This window comes from Rhea pennata, chromosome 8 (assembly GCF_028389875.1).
Source record: "Rhea pennata isolate bPtePen1 chromosome 8, bPtePen1.pri, whole genome shotgun sequence".
Taxonomy (NCBI): Eukaryota; Metazoa; Chordata; class Aves; order Rheiformes; family Rheidae; genus Rhea; species Rhea pennata.
The window spans coordinates 20879318-20895369 of NC_084670.1; the positions used below are offsets into that span (position 1 = coordinate 20879318).

The 16052-nt window shown below is 36.7% G+C and overlaps 1 protein-coding gene across 1 annotated transcript in view; it reads right to left on the bottom strand.

Annotated features, from left to right (window-relative positions):
- The window catches only part of DPYD (dihydropyrimidine dehydrogenase), a 342976-nt gene that overhangs the window by 246051 nt on the left and 80873 nt on the right, over nt 1-16052 (bottom strand). Inside the window, exons 4-5 of the mRNA XM_062581637.1 lie at nt 15845-15932; nt 4218-4379 (exon numbers count right to left, since the gene is read on the bottom strand). Of these exons, the coding sequence (XP_062437621.1) occupies nt 4218-4379; nt 15845-15932 (250 nt within the window). The remainder of the gene's footprint in view (nt 1-4217; nt 4380-15844; nt 15933-16052) is intronic.

Genomic DNA, 16052 nt, shown 5'->3' on the forward strand with positions numbered 1-16052 from the left:
TGTGGAATTGACAATCATATAGATCATGCCTGCATGTATCATCACTATAATCACAGTATATTTTCACTGAACCTATATTCCCCAAAACCAGAGATATTTCCTGATTTTAAACTACTTGGGCAAAGGAGATAAAGACATTAATATAATTTTGACCTGTACAGCAGCAGGTGTAACCAATGCTTGACACTCATCATTTATAATAGTGAGCTTTTACTCCATGTTATTCTCTAGCTGCAACAGTTACCGTGGTAACTGCATCCCAGTATACACGCTCCACATCACAAACACAAATGGACATTTCCTTTATTTTATTTGAATATTAATTGTCAAAATTCATATTTTTCCTGATTGGATTACAATTTATTTTGAATATGAGGCTAATACAGTTACAAAGCTGTATAGAAGGTAGAAGGAAAATGCAGGTGGTGTAAGGTACCATTTTTTGTGTTCTACCGTATGCACAACAAATATTTTACAATTAGGGAATTTTATCTGCAGTATGAACAGATGATCAGTCATTGTTCAGAAACACAAAGGGGCACACATCACACCCATATATTTTCCATTTTAAACCCACATTTCTGCTTTACTGCAATTATATCTTTTATCTCAGCTAGCAGTTGTGCCTTTTTATTATTGCTCCTCCTTGTAATGCATCAAGTGTATGATCCTCAGACTAATTCCTTGGAAAAAAAAAAATCTAAAATTGGCTTTATGCACAATGGAGTTTTCAGTAAATAAGCCCCTGTGGGACAAACTATTACACAGTGCATGAGAATTACCATGCAGCTCTCATTAACAGTAACACATGTTGCACGACTAAATCACACAATTTGCTAAGTTACTTATATAGATAAAGCTCTGAGCACATTTCATCTGCAGTATCTGGTCCAATTTTGGCACTGCAGTAGCAATCTAAAATAATAATTATTTTTTCAGTATTTTAATATTTTTTAAATAATTGTTACCTGGAAACAGTTGTGTGTCTTTCAACTACACATGGTATATACATTACTTCCAAGATTTCTACAACTCAGTTATTAAACACATCTGCATTTCATACTAAAAATTAACTGATTGAAAGCTTAAAGAAAGAAATTAAAAAGTATTAATTACAAAAGTGACTATTATTGCTACTAAGTAGCACAATACATACAAATTCTGTAAAACAGCAGTAAATCTAAAGGTATATTAAATATATTCTTTAAAAATATATTTTAGGATACTATAAAAATAGTAAGGATAGTAAGATTTACTGAAATGCTATTTTTGCTCATAACATCATTTTAATTTTGTTAGGACTGTTGACACTAATATATCATTTAAACTTGAAACAGTGTGAGGAAAGCCATTCCAAGCTATTCCTCCTGTCCTGAAGTTTTAGTATCAATGATCATGCTAGCACTGAACTTTTTAATAGATTTCTAAAAAGATTTTTGAAGAAAAATGACAGCTATTTAGCAGTATCTATCACGTCTTAAATCCTCCCTATTAATCATAGCATTAGAGCTAAAAGGAAACACAAATCAAGTTTTACCAGATATTACTTGCATTTGGTTTCTAAACAGTAATATTTCACTATTATTTCTCATCTACTTGACAGTTGTTTAATCTTTGTATACATATATACATAAATATATATAAAATATATAAAAATATATATATATACACACACACACACAAGTATTTGCTGCAAGGCAAAAACCAAAGTTTTTACATATAAGGAACACAGGTCATTAGAAGAAGAGCTGACAATGTTACTGATAAAATCCAACTATTCAATACAGAAGTAGAACAAATCTAGTTCAGCGTTTCTGGCCTTGCCCTACAAATGAGAACTCTGGTCTCATTTGCGGTGATTCCACTCTTGTACGCTGAAATCTCAGGAAAACTGAAGTAGCTATTTAAATGGCAAAGGAGGGAGAAGGTTCAGAAGGAGTGAAGTTTAGCAGGTACTCCAGAAGCTTTGCAAGTCTCCTGGAGAGAAGAAAGGAGGTGTGCAAACACGAAGAGAAGCAGCACTGCAGCAGGTAGCAATGTTTGCTCATGGAGTCATAATCCACAGACATCGAAAAGGGGGTGTGAAGTCTACGAATGACAGCAGAGGAAAAAACGGCCTTACAGACATATCATCTGTTACTTCCAGATTGGTTCGCATCTCTATTTTGGTCTGTCCTACAAAGCTTTATTCTCAGGCTTTGCAAGGGTGACTGGAATTTCATGTTATGTTTGTAAACACGATTCGCCAAATGGCTCAAGATACAGAACGGGGACACGCTCGTTAACTGCGGACTACATAGAAATGTGCAATCTTAATACACGCTTTTTATACACAGTTACACCTGGCTCCCTTGTGCAAAGACCAAGGGCACAAATTTTACCTAAAGATATTTCAGGCAGATCAGAAGAGTATCCAGTTGAGACTGTGAATCCTACAAGAATTGGTACAATCTGAGTGAGACTGTACAACTTCTCTATGACACAAAGGTAGTTACGGAACAGCAGTAGTGTCTTTTCTTCTTCAGATGGAAATCTTGAACATTGAATCTGTACAGTCATAAGTAACCACAAGTGCACCTCAAAAAACACCCTTCAGAAAACATCCTAACATCAAGCTGGGCAAGTAATGAACTTTTGTGCTTCAGTGGCTAAAATAAAGAAAGAGAGAAAGAGAGAATATAGATATACACACACACCTACTTTTATCAACTGACAGATGTACACACACAAAACGTGCATGTATCTGTATTTATCTAGCTGATGCATACAGACATATATTTAAGGTCAACCTGAAACTATTTATTTGGTTTTGGCAAAATAAGATAGTAAAAAGAAAATCTGAATCATTCAAAACTTTTCCTTTGCCCCAAAGCAAAATGTGTCAATCAACACAAGGATTACTTTAGCCTTTAAAAAAAATGAAAAAGAAACAGTTGCTTGAAAATGGAAAAGCAAAATAGTTTGTTTAGAAAGTATTTCCCATCGTCAAGGGCTGGAACTAGTCACAGAAATAGTCTGAATTGCCTGAATCAGCATTGCTCAACAGATTTATTATTCACTAAATCATTTTTCTCATTGCAATATAAATGCACACTAGTCCTGTAGCTTCTCAGATTTGATGTTGTCAATCACAGATTGAGGAAAGACAAGAGAATAAGGTTTGGAAGCTGTCATACATTAATATATGATTATAAATTTATATTATATATATATATATATATTATACGAACAAATAAATAATATTTTTCCTCTATTAGCAGCACTTGAAATTATTAAAATGCAACCAAGTTCCCCTTCCTGAGAGATCAGTGAAGTCAACATTTGGGCATGGCCATTTCTCTTTATTATTGGTTGTAGGTCTTCTAATATCTACTTTTGAAAATAACACTTTTGGGGTAAAATGTAAATTGATTTCTTCTCTCTGTGACTTTTGAAAAGCCTACATTAAATTTTGTGCAACGTTTTTCATGTACCAAAATTCAGAAGTGCTAGTCTGTGCTGTGCTCAGAAAGAAATTACCTTCACATACTGAAATAGATTCTTTGCTATACAAAAAAGAACTTAAAACTGGAAGACATCTAAGCAGGCCACCTATAAACTATAATTAAAACAAAATAAAGGATTTAAACAAGGAGATGAGAAAGCACCAAGCATTCCCGGAAATTAATACAACCTTCTAACCGTCCATTTGGTATGAGACACCGGGTCTCCCTTTACCACAGGGCTTGCAGAAAGCCTGTTCCAGACTTTGAATTCTCACAGAGGGAGCAGCTTCCCAGTAAAAAGCATTTGGCAGAGAAAGAACAAGTTAAACATTCTGCAACAGGAACTACTCTACACCCAGAACAGTTTTGCATCTCCTCAATGTGCAGTTACAGACGGAGATGCACGTAGTTGTCTTTTGTGTAGCCTACTTAACTTCCATGTCTCACCTGGCTTGTATCAGCCTTTCATTTGCAACAAATTGTCTCAACCACAAGCGTTTGCAAAGAGTCATCTTGTTCACAAATAATTTGCCACATGTTCCTACGAAGCATTCCATTATGAAAGCATTTCTAAGCTTATGAATGTGCTGTAAGAAAAAGGATAATTATTTTAACTTCCTACACTTTTAAGCACTACCAACTTTTTTGAACAGGTTATTAACAAATGCAACCACTTAGACAATACTCATCGGTACAAACGCAAAGAATTTCAGCCATAGGCAAGTCACCTACCTCAGTAGCAAACTGCTGCAACCCACCAATATTAATTGGTCCTTCCTCAGTGGCATACAAATTGCAGCCACCAACACAAAGATCAGAAGTTGGACACACCATTCCGCATGTGAGGCCAAGTGGGTTGTCAGAAAAAATCATTTTGGCAGCTCCGTAATAGTTCTGCACAAAAAACAAAAAACAAAATATATAAACAATAAAGTCACGTATCAGGGAAGCAATAGGGAAGTCACACATCAAGGTCACGCTAAGTACTTTTTCTTCAGCTGACCAGTAGAATAACACAAAAATAACTGACATTGCTGACATTTTTTTAAATGCACAAATATTTCCCATATACATGCCATAAAAGTTATTTCAAAAGGACTGCAAAAAGTCAGAAAAAATGTTGATTATGCTAAGATAAAATCTTTATTTTTAGTTTGAAAATTTGTTATAACTTGATTTATCTAATGTGTTTGCAAGATTTTTAGTGGTTTAACAAATCTACGTTAGAAAACCGCTGTGCCTGCGTTACGTACTTGTAAATGCTTTCTCCATTTCTAGGTCAATTAGGCAGTAGCTGAAATGTAACCTTGTTGGACGGCTGACCAGAAAGTGCCAGTTAGATCATCAGTTCCTTATGACACAGGGAATGAAAAGCTTATTTTATGGATGTGTGCACACCATCTCTGCAGATATGCCTGTCCTTCACACCAGATCAGTGGCGCCAATTGTCCCAGACCTGTGACGAGAATAGGTTTCCTGTGCAACTAACTGTAGATATTGAGCTACTGGACTCTCCTAAACTTTTTCCTTGATCACAGACTGATCAAGGCAGACCTTATTTTCCTATGTAGCAAAACAGGGAACTGATTAAAGAGGTTATGTACAAGTCAAACTGTCATAACTCAGCAGATTCTCAATATTCACTGCACATCTTCAGAGAAGAAAGAGTTTCCTGATATATGAGAATTAGCAAGATTTCTTTCCCTAATAAGAAGTTGAGGAATGGATAGTGGGCTCCCAGAGTCTGGTATAGTAAGAAAATAGACCCCCCCCCTTTTTTTAATATATATTTGCTTGCATCGTTCTCTTATGAAGAAACATCAGAGAAAATGCCAGCAGTGAACTGAAATGTTATTCAGAGGTGAACTACTGATCGCAGTTCTACATTACAGCTAATGTGTGATAAATTTTCATATAGTTCCATTTACATTAATGAAATTATGGCCTAATTGAAGCAAATCTTTTAGATCCTATCTCTTCTTCTGTATGGTCAACACAAAAGTTCATTTAATTGTGGGCTCCATTCTTTTTCCTCATTTGCCAACTTTCTCCACCAAAAATTGCAGCAAGAGAATTCCAGGATCTATTTCTAGAGTTTTCTAAGGCCACTGCTATTCAGATGAAGATGATACACTGCAACACTAGATGATAACTAGAGTTAGCACAAGGCTGAGGCTCCACGCAAGTTTCTTCAGCAAGAAATTAATGCTGGGATCTCATCCTAGCTTTCTCCAAACTAGGAGTAAGTAAGAGATGAAAGAACAGTATGTGTCCCTCCTCTTCCATCCATCTCTCCCACAATCTAATCTTCAGTTGTTATCATTAACCTGAAATTGTTTTATCATAATAAATCTTTTTTTGTCACTCTGTCCCAAGAGGACAGCTGACTCAGGACAATCAGAAGATACAGGGTTCATAGCACGTGAAGGACTTGATCACAGCAGATCCTATGTAACACCACAGGTTGTTTTTTGCCAAGTAGGGTAACATACACAGGAGTGTTTCATCAAACTACACCACAGAGAGTGAGAATCCAGTATAAATAGCAAGATTTGACTACATAACAAACAACGGGTAAAAAGATTTTTGTTTGGTCTGGGAGATTCAAATTCATCAACAGACATATTAAAAGACTGAATATAACATTCTTAAATCAGATGCTATGAACAGAGTAGGGGATTCACAAGAGAATGCCAACATTGAAGAAAAGCATTTGCAGAGGTAACTGGACCTTTAGTTTACAGATGCTGCCTACTCCACAGCCTGAGCCCTTGTCCCTCACCTGGCAACACAAGAGAGATACCTCTGTGTATTTTCTAGAATTTTCTTTGAGACTATGAAAATCCATCAAAATTCTAGTCCCAGCTGAACAAGCAATCCCCTTACCCAGCCGTTCTGGGCGATACTTCTTTCAACTGTTTTGCCTGTCATGGCTGGTAAGGTGCTTTATTATTCTCATTTATTTCATTCTCACAATATAAAGGAGTATTAGTTAAACAGAAGTTATATGTATTAGCAAATACAATTGCTCTGTCAGTATCTGAGTGATATTGTTTTAATGTATCTGAGATCATTAAAGCTGTTAAAAAATGACCAGTAAGGACATTACAAGCTCAATTCAGTTGCCAAAACACAAAAGTCTAGTTGTATTGGAGATGTTCCAGAGTGTCCAATACATCCCCAAGCAGATGGCCGAGGTAACACAATCACTGCGGGAGACCCTTGTCTTTCTAAAGCAGCATCTAGAGCATCTTAAATAGCACTAGATGTCTATTCCACAGGCAATTGCATCAAATCTTTCCTTTTTTCACTCTAAAGGAACAATCAGAAACTAATAATAGGGATTTCTCTCACTAGCAGATGAAATTGTTTTCAAAGAATTTTTATTTAGTTTAATATTGAAGTATAAGAGTTTTATTTTCTCTTCTTGTGGTTGTCCAGGATTATTATTTTTATTATCTTTGACTCTGGTTCAATGGAAACAATTAAAATAATGTGCATTTCCATTTAAGTAACTTAATGATTTCCTACATTTTTACACTTTGTAATTAAAATCAATATACAAAGCTAGTTACTATGCCTAGAAAGCAAAGCTGTTAGGCTGTTCCTTTTTAAATTTAATTTTATTGCATACCTGTAAAATATCTCCTCAGACTTGAGCTCGGCCACTACTGGCAATATCAACACAATCAACTTATTTTGTTTTGAAAATTCAAGCCAAAATTTGAGCAGAGCTATCTCATGGAGCATAGATAGAGGAAAGCTATCCCTCTGAAGCTGTGTCCCAGTAGTGAATTGAGGCAGCAGGAAGGCACAGAAAGAAGAAAGGGGATGTTAAAGTAGCATGTGTTTCCTGAGATGGGACCATGGTCACTGCGGGTATAGGACCAGCTATCTCCAGACATTATGCTAGAATTGCTTAAGTAGGAAGCTGAGACTGAAGGCCTAATGTGGATAAGGCCAAAGGAGACTATGAAACTGAGATCCTGGTATGCGAAGTTACGAGATGTTACTATCATGATCACGAGTTGCTGTTGCTATCTGTACTAGTGGGGCATCTAAGCAGGCAAGGCCTAGGTAGCTTGCTCTCTTGAAAAGATGGTATATATAAAACATATCAAAGAGTATATGTCTTCCAGTCTTAACATCTGGAAAAAGTTTTAGTGACAAATAAAAAGGTTGTCAAGACCTGAAGTCCAAAGAGCTCCTTTCACCTGTGGGAGAAGCAGACAATGGCAGCAGGGCAAGTCTTGCGCACTGCTTCACCAGTGTGCTCCAACTGGGCTAAAGGCGGAAGGCTCAGTGCTCACCCTGTTGGCAGGCAGGGAAACAAGCAAGCCATCGTGTCATTTTTACCATTGGTTGTCTTGTTATCAAGTAGGTATGTTACCATACTTGTGTAAGAGCTGCAGTTCCCTCTCTCCTCTTCCATCCTGTGTCCCAGTTTTCATCTTCCACAACACCAGCATAACCACTTTTCTGATTCCTATCAATTCTGTTCACTGCTGGTGCCACATACTGCTACCATTCCTCTGTGCGGTGGTTAGGAGAGCAAGCTCATTAGCAACCTTCCTGAGACCCATGGCACAGGCTAGCACAGAGACAAGGCCTGGGCAGCACCTCAGAAGACAAGTTCTGAGTCACTTCACATCTTTGCCCTTCCATTCCTTTTATCCTCCTTTCACTGTGTCAATTTATTATCTAGCATATCAGACATTATTAGGAAAAAAGTTTTCCAATACTTGACAAAAGCCAAGAAGGAAATAGAGTAAAATCTAGTAAGTTACACTAGATGGTATTATACCAACGGTGTCACACAGCTGTGAACCACCGCATTACTATCCTAATAAAAGAGTTTGCAGCACATGCAGTGTCTTAAACGATTAGTTATGAACACTTTGTTCTTACAGAACATACCTTTTTTAAAAAAACTGAAAGCATGCATTAACGCTCATTACAATTACCAGTGGTATTAAAGTCAGAACATTCACAGGATATTCACATTTCATAAAAATATGATCAACTTTTTATTTCACAAAACTACAGTATACTAGGCAGTGCACAGAACACATGAGGAGCAGACATAGCAAGCTGATAACTAAATACCACGTTAAAATGACAAAGTTACTCTAGAGCAAGGAATGAAGCAAAATACATTAATAGTTTGGAGAATTTTTTTTTAAATATGCTGAAATCATAAGATGACTCGGTTGGCTAGTTTCTTACAGACGTCACAGAGGAAGCAAGTCCAGAACTAGACTGTTTTTACTTTTTTTAATGAGATAAATGCCTGCCCATGCCTTTGTTCATAGAATCTTTTTTCCTGTGCACTGCCACAGAAATAAATTAATCTAGCTGGATAGGATGTTTTGTGGTTTCCTGCATCAAAATGTCAATAAATACTACATTGCTAACACAAGGAACAGAAACAAGCCTTAAACAGACATCAATAATCAGCAGAAACCAGGCAGAGGAGGATAGCCATATTGTACCATTTGGAAGCATTATATAATTTGCATGCAAATGAGACTGTTTTTTACTCGGAAAAAAAACTATTGAAACACATAGGATCAATACAGAGAGACTAGAAGAAATTGCATTTACTATCAGGAAACACTTATAGAATATTTTCTTTCTATTTAAGGGCTTTTAATATAAATTCTATACTCAGGTTGTTTGATACTGCATTTTTCTTAAAAACAATGAAGAATATGCATTATTGTACTTTGTGTAAAAAAAAATGAAAACTTTGACTTAGCAAGAATTTTGGGATAGAGTAAAAAATTTAAAACTCAAAAATAAAGAAGAAAGTTAATTTCCCTTTCCTCTGGATGAAATCAAAAAAAAAAAAAAAAAAAAAAACAGACATACCAAAAAGATGGGAAAATTTCACTCTATCCTAGTTCATATTGTGTGATGGCTTTTGGCTTTAAAAATTATTCAAGATGTGTTGGCTTAGAATATTATCACATACCAAAGAATCACTATTTAAAACTGCATATTGTTATGTAAGCAGTAATTTTCACTCTGACACACACCAGTTCAAATATAACAAGAAAAACCCCCACTATGTCAGCCTTCCCACCAAAATATCTGCCAAAGTAGAACGAACAAAACAACAGCAACTTATCAAATCATACATATTCTATATTATAATGCTGATGATTTTTAATCAATCTAGAAATCTTTCACATCATTTGACTTATGTCATCATAACAGGACTGTAATTTCACACAGTGTCACTATCTTTTTATGAAGAAGAACCGAAGAAATATCTTGTACTGTCATTTTGTCCTTTGTAGTCTGGAATGTGAGAGATTCCTTAATTGACATAGTGTCATCGCAAAAGTCTATTCTACATAATTATACTATGGCAACTGAAACCAGCTGTCAGCCATTCCATTACACTAAGTACAAACAGACAGCTCCAGAAAAGTCACTGTCTCAAGTACATCAATTTAACACTATTACTACTTTTTCTTTTAAATGTTTTTTTCGTATGTAGTGACCTGAAATATACAAAGATTAACAGAGAAAGCTGAATAAAGCAACACTTTCAAAAACCTGGGGCCTCAAAGTAGTACTTAAAGATTGTGATGCATGTCTGCATATAATTATTACCAGTCATCTAGCAGCTCCCTGACTTCTACAATCCCTCATTGTATTAACAGTATCCCACTTACAGTATTTTACATATGAACTGTGACTCATGATTTTCTACAGTCTTTCCAACTGCATAGAGATGTCCTTTGTTAATTTACTCGGAGTTCCTCTGGCACAGAGGAACCATCATTCGATTTCTCACTTGTCTCTTACCATTTTTTTTTTCCTTACAATCTTTTTTTCATTTCATTTTCTCCTAATGATCCCACAGTTTTTCTTTTGCCTTCCTAGGTCTACCCACTTTTCCTTCTTTCTCATTTCTGCTTTATTATCCCAAATATTTTTTCTCTTAATCCTTCCATATCTTAGACTTCAGATTCATCCCTTAACTTTTCATATCAATCTCCAGTTCCTTCCCTTTCCTATCTCTTCTTTAAAACACTCATTTCCTTTAGTTTGCTCTTAACCTAAATATTCCTCTGCAGTCCTAAGACTTTGAGTTCCACTATTTCTCATGCCCCTTTCCTGGGGGTCCATCATTTCCTTAACAGCACTCAACACATAGCCAGGAACAACCCTTTCCCCAGAGGGCAGTTGGTTTGGGTTTTCTTAAAAATGCTGGACACCGAAAGGCTTACATACACACGCAAAGTCTGTTAGGAAATCATTGCCACGTCAACTCAGGTCAGTTAGTCTTTATTATTAAGCAACAAGGGAGATGATGATTCTTTCAAATAAACAGAAATCTGTAGGACTGATGTCAGGAGTCATAGCAATACTGCAAGACTTGATATAAAAAATGTGAGAGCCAGTAACAAAGAGTTGCAGCGACAGGGAGTGTGACTGAGCACAGGCATCGCAAAAGAGACTTCGACATCCCTAATTCTTCGTTATACACTCAGACGATAAATGCTGAACCAGTCACTTCTTATGCCTATGCCACATAACGCAACTTAATACCCGCTGGTTTCTACGCCTAAACTGCACTAACAGAAGTTTTCCAAAGCAACTACCCAACCACAGAAGTGCCTGATAACAAAAAGCTCCAGATCTGCCACTAAGCAGGAAAAAGTTATATTATATAAGCAGCTCTTGTTTCTCAATGGGCAGTTTCCGCTGGCATCACAGCTCTGCTTCACAGGAGAAAAGGTGGTGGTGGTAAGACAGCAAGTGTTTTGGCCGCAAGTTGCTCCTGGGAAGCTGCAGGACTTCCCACTACTGTTGAGTATTCGACTGAACCAGCGCTAGAGGATGACGGGTGTTGGAGCTCCGCTCTAACACATCCTTCATGCTTTGAGATATCAGTACCAGGGAAGGGGGACACACAATCCTAAGATCACTCGTCATAGCATTTCAGAAGAAATAAGAAAACAAGTTTTCTCCTACAACAGCCGAACACTTTCACTTTTTCTCAATTTATAAATGAAAAGGAAACTAAGATGGCAGCCATACATTCCAAAGTATATGTTCTTTGTTTTGGAATGTGAAGCCTGCATTTGAAGTAGCAAGGTTAGTCATAAAGAACCGCTTGAAAACAGCTCGAAGTCAGAATACTACTTTATCTTCTGATGTTTAAAAACAACTATTGTAGTAATGCGTGAATAGCGAAGCTGAAGTCTTGTCTCCGAGAGATACAGTTGCAAGTAGTCTGTATGAACCAAGAAATGCTGACTGGGAAGACACAATGGATCAGATTGTACCTTATAAAGTGGAGCTGTAATCCAGTTTGTATGGAAAAGGAGAATGCAAGTTGTGGCCTAAACTCTACTGAGTCAGAATGGCCTAACACAATACAGCACAAGCGACATCCTTTCTCTCAAAGAGGCTCAAGGCTCATTGAATCTGGCAATTCAATTACCCTCTCAACCCAGAAAGATCCCCTCCTCCCGTCCCTCTTCTACTCCTGAGCTGAGGTCTAATGGCAGAGCAGCAAGAAACAGCTACATTGTACGAGGCCTGTAAATATCTGAAAAGCCTCAGGCTTTAGAGAACAAGCATCCCTGACCTTTTATGATTGCTATAGTAGTTTTCCAACAAAATAAACTACATACAATAGAGCTCTTAAATACCTGACAGAGTAATTCATTTTCAGTACACTGAAGTCTAAATACTCTATATTAATAATGAATCACGTTTAAATAAATACCTGAATGTCATACTGCTTACTGGTTAGGGAGAAAGGAGGACAAGGAAGTTAGCAAACTGCATCTTCTCAAGAGAACTAGAATTGTAATCTGCTGAAGGTAGTTTCTCAAGTGAACGATGAAGAAAGCTTTGAAAGTAGGAGAGGGTCTTCAATAAGCCTAGAAAGCATCCCCAGATGTCCTGGATTTATTGATCTCAAATGTCTGAATCTTCTATATTTCATTTATGTTGTCCAAAAATAGACAAAGCTAACAGATGTATTCATAAAGTATTGGATTAAAAATAGAAGTATATTTACAAGTGAGAACAAAAAAATTTTAACTGAAAAATATTTTCAAAGATATTTAACAGAATCTTGACAGTGCAAAGAATGCTCTTATGAAATGATATAAAAATATTCAGCAAGCACATTGCTGAATGTTATCTGAACAATTTTATTAAAAGTTTAGAAAAACACTTTAAATTGTTGCATAACAAATGTGAAAATTTGCTAGTTTCATTTTAAAATTTGGGTAGTTTTCAAAAACATAGTTCTTGTCTTCTATCAGCTATAAAAGCATAAGATACAGGTATCTCAAACACCCCAGCAGCAGAATGAAACAGGGGAGAGGACACTGCAGTAGGAGCTGTGATATCTGGGCTGTCGCAAAGACTCTGCTAAGGGTCATGACGTCAAGCAAATCATCTAACTTTTGGTATCTCCCTCACAATTTCCACCTTATTCCTGTATTTCTCACTTGGTAGAAAGCAAGAGGCATCAAAATGCACATGTAGTATAGAAACCAGCAGCATATACACACACCTACAAAAACTTATTAATAAAGGAAACAAAGAATTTATGTAGTGGCTCCTGAAGAATGGGATTGTTATGTTGTAATAGAAACATTTTCTAGCAAAGGCACTAGAAATGAATTCATCAAAAGGAAAATTTAGCCTAGCAAATTGCATCCATCAAGTCAAGACTGGCTTCCCTCTAAAGAGTGTTTTTTCTGAGAAGTCGGTCAGCACACAACTGAAGGAGGTACAGCCATTGACAGTGAATCTATGAGGAAGATATCCTAGCCTTGTTGCTTAGCCGGTGATTACAGCTATTTTCCAAGTATTTCTGGTTCTGAGTTCTTCTTCACTGATAGGGTTTTGGGGTGTTTGTTGTTGTGGTTTGTCAGCCTTAGAGATGTTGCAGAGAAATGCTCCCGTGACTATGCAACATTAGATTTCCTCCAATAGGACAAGGACAGAAAGCAAAGGGTAAGGCTGTATGCAAACTCACACTTGGAAACAGACGTAATACTGATTTCAGGCATATAGTTTCCTGTCGTAACATCTTGGCTAGCAGAAACTGACTTTTTTAAGCTGCCTATGTGTCAATGTGCCCTTCAGTCTGTGCAATTATCAAGCATCACCATGAAGTAAAAGCAGGTACCAAAACCTTAGTCTACCTTTTATAGAAACTGTAGTTTCAGAATGGATACTGAAGCTATGGATGGATAGGGTGCTAGAAGCGAGGCTGCAACTACATGTCAGCAATCTCAGACTTAGGGTTTTCCCTTAAGGATTGTTAAAGCTCCCGAGAGAATAACTATGTATGGGCAGCTCTTTTCTAAAGTAGGATTTTTCTGATAAAAGAGCAGCTGATCAGGTCACTTGTTCAGGGCAAAACCAGAGACTTACCTAGCATCTGCAGCTTCCAAGATACTTTAAACGAGTTAACATCCAACAGCCCAAACACTACAGACTGCGACCCACCTCTCTGACTGACAGGTAAAATCTGGCCGTATTAAAAACTCCAGGAGTGTACCTACTGGCTTTAGCAGGACAAAGATTTCCCTTCACTCCTTTAAAGCAGATTCATAATATTATCCTTTGCCAAAATACATCTCTCAAAACTCTGTAGTCACTCTACCTTAATTTTCTCTCTCTGTAACAGATTCCCAGAATTCAGAATGAATCAGCTGCTAAAATGACTTACCCTTTCTGCCAACTCACAAAAGCATCATATTCCTAAGGCTATCAGAGTCTAAAAGACCCACCAAATGTCTCATTCCAGGACACCTTTGGTGTCAGTTCTGACATTTTCTTTTGCAGTTTTCAGTCCGCTTTCCTTTCTTCTCTCCCAGCTCTTGCATTTCTATAATCCAGTCTTTTTCCTTCCTTTAACAACAGGTGCCACAAGGCAGTAGCATAAGTAACTCTTAACAAACATGGGTCGTTTTGGTAAAATATTTTCATAAAATTTACTTTAGGTTTCCTAAACAAACTACAGCACAATTAAGAGATGCAGACTAGCAGTTTCATTACTGCTTTGTATCTTCTCTGTTCAGTTCTTCTGCTTCACAATGCCTGGAAGAGGTAATAAGAAGCAATATGCCACAAAGTAGTATAATATGGTTGGAAACAGATGCCTACATTCAAGAAAATAAGTGCTGCAATGACAGGATACAGATTATATAACAAAATAGTCTTTATGCAGATGCTGGGCATAATGCCAACCACTGTAAACCACATCAACACAGTTATGTTATAATTGATACACGTATCTTAATATCTCCTTTTATCTTAATGTTTCTCGTTAAGGTGCAGAATTTATGGGCATCTTCTCCACCCAATACATACTGCGTAATAAATGCAATGTAGCTATTAACTTGCATGTATTAGTGCTGCTGTTGCCCATGTTCCTCCAGCTCTGTCTGCACGGACCCTATCAGATACATTCCAACTTCGATGCGTGCCAGAGCACAGAACACAGACAGAAAACTGTCACATCACCCCCAGCAGATTATGAGCCTGCTGGGGCTCATACAAATAAATAAATCAAACTGCAGCTAATGATTCAACAGAAAGGAAATATGTTTTAAAAGGTAAGGGGCAAGCAATATACAGTCATGTTTAGACTATCCCAGACAGTGCAATTAATCTTGTTGTATCAACTTTGCAGTCAACTTATTCATATTGTTAACTGTTAAAACTCATTTGTAAACCACAAATCAGGTTTTCTAAGATTTCATTCTCATTATAATATAATAACCTATTAAGAGAGGAAAAGGTACAGTACCTGCAAAAATGTGGGTTCAATTTATTACCATAATATTTTATTGTTAGTTTAAGACAGACACATTTGCATGAACCAGAGTCTTCTAAAATAAATTACAGCAGTGAGAAAACATTCCTTGACATAAGCACCTTCAGGTGCCAAATTTCAGCCTGAATCCAAATTTCAGATAATCACTTGCTAAAAAACTAATAATCCTTTAGTGGAAATAAGTTTTGTAAGTATATTACCTCAGTCATGTAGCAACAAAGTGAAATAAGGACATTATAATGTTCAGTATTTTTCAGTATCATTAGATTTTAAAAATCATCAAAAGCAAAAGCTTTATGGAAAAGGGAACATAAACAAATATGCAATGTACACCCTCTGTACTAGCATGGAGCAGCATAATGTACTAGCATGAAACAGCAATAATTAAAACTCAGAGGAATCTGCTGAATTTTAAAACACCTGCTGCAACCACTCTCTTATAAGACTTCACAGAGATAAACCAATTATACAATGCAAAATGCAAACAGATGCTGTTCTCTGCTTCTATGTACTATTGTAAGCCTGATTTTACCTTGTTTGCAATACTTGTGATGAACGACTTGATGTCCAGATTAGTTGGGCAACTCTTCTGACATGGGGCATCTGCACACTTTAAGCATCTACAGGAATAAAAGAAAATGTGTCAAGGAGACATGGAGTACAAATGCTGCTGATAGTATATGGTTTCTCAAGTGCACATGATAGAAGATAAGCCATAGAGCTTTTCCATAAAATCTAGT